Source organism: Nansenia antarctica, assembly GCF_963989245.1.
Source record: "Nansenia antarctica genome assembly, chromosome: 7".
Classification (NCBI taxonomy): Eukaryota; Metazoa; Chordata; class Actinopteri; order Argentiniformes; family Microstomatidae; genus Nansenia; species Nansenia antarctica.
This window is the reverse complement of record NC_137677.1, coordinates 51,526,650-51,531,649: the sequence shown is the minus strand read 5'-3', so window position 1 is coordinate 51,531,649 and position 5,000 is coordinate 51,526,650. Positions and strand designations below refer to the sequence as shown.

Genomic DNA, 5,000 nt, shown 5'->3' with positions numbered 1-5,000 from the left:
CTGCGCTGTTGAGAGGTAGCTCGTAATAAGCATTTCATGTATGTTTAATATATATGATATATGTGACAGCAGCTGGTGAAAGTGGGAACAAGTCGGCAGCCAATTAAAAATGTTCTGACTTTCATTCTGAAAAGTGTAAATAAATGTCAACTTTGTTTGGAAATCAATGACACTCTCGCTAGTCAAGCCAAAACACTGCAATGCAATGGATTCGGTGAGTAATCCCCACTACTCTACACTAACTAGGTAGTAGTGGGGGATTACTCACCGAACATTTGGTCGGTTGCCGACTGGACCCGCTTCCACCAGCTGCTGTCATATACTGTCCTCAAACCCTCACCTCCTCCTCTACTGTCAACATCAATGTGACACATATTCACTGTGGACTGTCAGATACAGTGATCCAGAGAGCAGAGGTCTGGTGGAGCCTTCAGAAAGCCCAGTTCTATAATGACCATCCACCCACACACACACACACACACACACACACACACACACACACACACACACACACACACAGACACAGACACAGACACAGACACAGACACAGACACAGACACAGACACAGACACACACACACACACACACACAGACACACACACACACACACACACACACACACACAGACACAGACACACACACACACACACACAGACACACACACACACACACACACACACACACACACACACAGCTGTCTCAGACGGGTGATGTTTGTGTGCCGTCCTGTGTGTTTGTGTTTGTGACCCACCTGTGAGACTATGTCTCTGTCTCTGTCTCTGTCGGGGGGATGGGCACGGTGCTGCTCAGAGTGCTGGTCTTTGACGGGGGGCTTGGTGGGCTCGGGGGAGTCCGAGAGAGGGGACAGGGGGGACAGTGGCCTTTTGCTGTCTAGGTAGTCCTCCAAGAACCTGTTCACATAGGTACAATAATACACACGAGGCAGAGACATACAACTCACATACAAAGGAGGCGGATCCGGATTATAGAAGGCATCTAGAACGTTCCTTTCAAGATGATTGTGTATGTGTGTTTGTGTATGTGTGTATGTGTGTCTGTGTGTGTGTGTGTGTGTGTGTGTGTGTCTGTGTGTGTGTGTGTGTGTGTGTGTGTGTCTGTGTATCTGTGTGTGTGTGTGTGTGTGTGTGTGTATGAGAGGGTGTGTTCCAGTCTCACCCGTTGTGTATGGTTTCAGGATGGGGGTCTAGATGTTTGTGGGCTGAAGACTCTGTCTGGCCGAAGGGGCCGTTTGTGTAGTGAGCCCTCTTGCTCTCTCTGTGTGAGACTCCATTCTCAGACTGGTGGAAAACACACACGCAGACACACACACACATACGCACATGTGCACGCATCCACCCCCCCCCACACACACACACACACACACACATTCATTAGAAGACATGTATGCATATACCAACATATACTGTACATGATTTCCACTGCCTTCGCAAAGGGTATTCCAAAATATTCCCGCCTTTTCCTCTCAGATCAGAGTCCTACCTTGCGTTTCCTCCGGCCTTCCCCTCTGTCTGCCTCTTGGACGTACAGGTGTCTCATGGCCTCCTTCTGCTTGGCTTTGGCCTGTGAGGAGGATGATGATGATAACGAGGAAGAGGAGGAGTGTTTCTGAGAAGCACCGGTGGTGGTGTCGGGCACCCTGTTGAGCAGGGAGAGGTCGATGTGCACCACCAGGTTCCTCAGGCCTCGATGGGAGGTCAATGGGGCTTGCTCGCTACGCCCGAACGGGACCAGGGTATAGAGTTTATGCTTGCCCCTGCTCTGCTGCCCCTGGCCTGGGTTGTCTGTGGAGGAGGAGGTGCTCCTCGAGTAGAGCACTCCAGGCCTCCTGTCTGTGGGTTGCCCCGGGCCCTGGTGCCCTCTCCTGGGGACGGGCCTCTGGCTGGAGGTGGAGTCCGCTGGGACTTTAGCCGCGACGTTGGGAGGCAAACCGGGAGGGTCTGAGTCTGAATCGGAAGAAGAAGAAGAAGAAGAAGAAGAAGAGGAGGAGGAAGAGGAGAGAGGGATGACAGGAATGCGGGAGGGCGACGGCGGAGGGGAGGGGTCTGGCTGAGTGTCTCTCTCCTCCTCTTCACTCCTCCTCTTTTTCCTCCTCCGCTGGTGATCTGGGTCTCGGTGTGGGCGGCGTCCGTCGCTGTTGGTATGAGGTCTCTGTTTGGGCTGCACCGCCTGCCATTCGCCTCTCTGCTGCGCCTTCCTCCTCCTCCTCTTCTCCTCTCTCTCTCTCTCCTCTCTCCTCCTCTGCCTCTCCTTCTCCTTCTCCCCCTCCTCCTCCTCCTCCTCCTCTTCCTCTGAGCTCTGGATCCAGGGGCGTCTCAATAGCTGCTCTTCCGCCAGTCTCTTCTCTCCCTGTCTCTCCCTCGGCCTCTCTCCCTGTCTCTCCCCCTCTCTCTCTGTCTGTTTCTCCCTCTGTCTCTCTGCCTGCCTCTCTCCCTGTCTCTCCCCCTCTCTCTCTGTCTGTTTCTCCCTCTGTCTCTCTGCCTGTCTCTCTCCCTGTCTCTCCCACTCTCTCTCTGTCTGTTTCTCCCTCTGTCTCTCTCCCTGCCTCTCTGCCTGTCTCTCTGCCTGTCTCTCTGCCTGTCTCTCCCCCTGTCTCTCCCCCTGTCTCTCCCCCTGTCTCTCTCCCTGCCTCTCTGTCTGTCTCTCCCCCTGTCTCTCTCCCTGCCTCTCCCGCTTTCTCTCCGGAACTTGGGCTTGAGTTGAGCTCCTTCTGCTGTCCACCTCCTGCTCTCTGGATTGAGGCTTCCTTTGTGCCTTTGTTGGGGGTTTGGGGTGGGGAGCTGCGGCGTCCCAGGACTTGACTTTAGGGTTGGGGGTGGAGCTAGAATTAGGCCCAGCACCAGGAAGGACGGTTGCTTTGGATGTAGGCCGAGACTTGGGGCTCAATTTGGAACTGTGGCCGACCCTACTTCTGGTCTCTCCTCCAATGTCAGTGGTAGGTAGATGCTTGGCTCTGCGAGCGGGGCTTGGACTGGTTCTCGAGCTAGGCCTAAATGTAGGCCTGGGGTTGGAGTTGGAGCTGTGGAGTGTGAGTTTGCTGCCTTCCTTGGTGACTTGTTCAGAGGAGGATGGCTGTTTGGCTCTCGGAGCTAAAGTGGGGTTGTGTTTAGAGCTAGGCTGAGAATGAGGCCTGGGACTGGAGTTCGGACTAGGTCTGGGTCGATGTCTGTGGTTGTAGCGCGGGTCAGAGCTCAGAACTGGGTCGGTCTTGGCTTTGGTATTGAGTTTGATTTGGCTTAGGTCTTGGTTCTGTGGGGCTTTGGCTTTGTGTTGCAGAGGAGGCTGGTGAGGCGGACTGTACCTTGGCTTGCTCTTAGGTTCAGTGGAGGGTACAGGGGCGTCCCCCGGCCTGATTTTAAGTCTGTGAATGGGGCTGGTTGTTAGGCTAGGCCGTGCCGCAGGCCTGAGGTTTTCCTGATGTGGACTCTGGACCTTAGAATAGAAATGGGGGCTGGATGGAGGAAGGCTGGGGCTTGGGCTCCTTGGAGGGTGCTGGGGTATGGGGCTGGGGCTGGGGCTGTGGCTACGGCCGGCTCTGGGGCTGGAGCCGGGGCTTGGACAGACACTAGGGACTGGGGTGGGGGGAGGACTGTGTCTTGGGCTAGGGCTAGGGCTAGGGCAGGGACTAGGGCAGGTGCTGTGACCAGGGCTGAGGCAGTGGCTGTAACAAGGACTAGGCCCGGGACTGTAGTTAAACTGTGGGCTGGGGACAGGGCTTTGGCTGGGGCTGTAGTCCTCCCTGTTGTCCCAGGACCTGGCTGGAGACGGGGCTCTGTCAGGCTCCGGGGAGGGTGAGCGGCCCTGGACACTCTGGGGATCCTGATCCCTGGAGGAGGATTTTTTTCGGACTTTCTTCAGCCACTTATCCAGCTGCCACTGAGTGGTGGAGGGGTGGTCTGTCTGTGAGAACAGAGAGAGTAGGAGGAGAGGAGAGAGGGATGAGTACATTATTCAAGAGAGAGTGTTGTGAATGACAGTTATACTGAGAGAGTGTAGGAGCAGAGAGAGAGAGAGAGAGAGAGAGAGAGAGACATGATACAGGGTGAGTAAAGCAAGGGATGAGTGTACCCCAGGATGGAGGGATGAAAGAAGAATGGAAGGATGGTGGAGAGAGTGACAGAGGAGAGGGACCATGCTTTTGTTATGAAAGATATCTATGAATGTGAATCCCAAGTGGTGTGAGAATGACACTTTGATACTGTACAACCACTGGTTATGAACACCATTTCACTTTTGTCATTGTACGTGATTTGTCGAGAAACTGCTAAAAACCAAAACCAAACATGATTACATGATTACAACTCATAGGCAGATCTTTTTCGGTTTCTATTATTGTTGGCTGCAGTAGCTGATCTGCATAGACAGACAGTGCCATTGGTTTGTAGCATTCTTAGATAACTACTTAACTACTTAAATCGCATGCTAATGTTTAATAAAGGAGGGGTCATGAAAAAGAATGGGTTAAGGAGTAGGAAGAAGAGGAAAGGATGAAGAGTGACAGAGAGAGAGAGAGAGAGAGAGAGAGAGAGGGAGGGGGAGGGAGAAGAGGGGCTGTGAGAGACTGATGGGGGGGGGGTATGGGGAAACAGAGGAAGAGAAAGTGGCAGATGTGCCAGAAAAGGAGTCAAGGAGACGAGGGTTCCAGGAAATTACACAAATAGCTCAGTGACCTCCACCCAACACACTGCTGTACAACCATACACACTCAAAACACACAACGAGCACAATACCCCCCCACCCTCACACTCACACAGTTCAAGTATCAAACATCCACCCCCACCCCCACACTGGAAACAGCACTTTTAACGAAACAACAATGTCTAAAATGTCACGTTTACAAGCTCTACACTCTACAAGCTCTACACTTCAGTTGCACTCCCATTTCCCCCCGTTCTCAGGGCTTGCTGCACAGGCATCCACATCTGCTCTGACAGTAGTTCAGCTTTCTAACCTCAACCCCGCTCCAATTACTGCAAATGACT

The 5,000-nt window shown here is 53.2% G+C and overlaps 1 protein-coding gene across 1 annotated transcript in view; it reads right to left on the bottom strand.

Annotated features, from left to right (window-relative positions):
- aff3 (AF4/FMR2 family, member 3) overlaps nucleotides 1-5,000 on the bottom strand; it is a gene marked incomplete at its 5' end in the record, with an annotated part of 23,895 nt that overhangs the window by 7,033 nt on the left and 11,862 nt on the right. Inside the window, 4 exons of the mRNA XM_080536883.1 lie at nucleotides 752-911; nucleotides 1,177-1,298; nucleotides 1,501-2,544; nucleotides 2,740-3,918. Coding sequence (XP_080393009.1) covers nucleotides 752-911; nucleotides 1,177-1,298; nucleotides 1,501-2,544; nucleotides 2,740-3,918 — 2,505 coding nt within the window. The remainder of the gene's footprint in view (nucleotides 1-751; nucleotides 912-1,176; nucleotides 1,299-1,500; nucleotides 2,545-2,739; nucleotides 3,919-5,000) is intronic.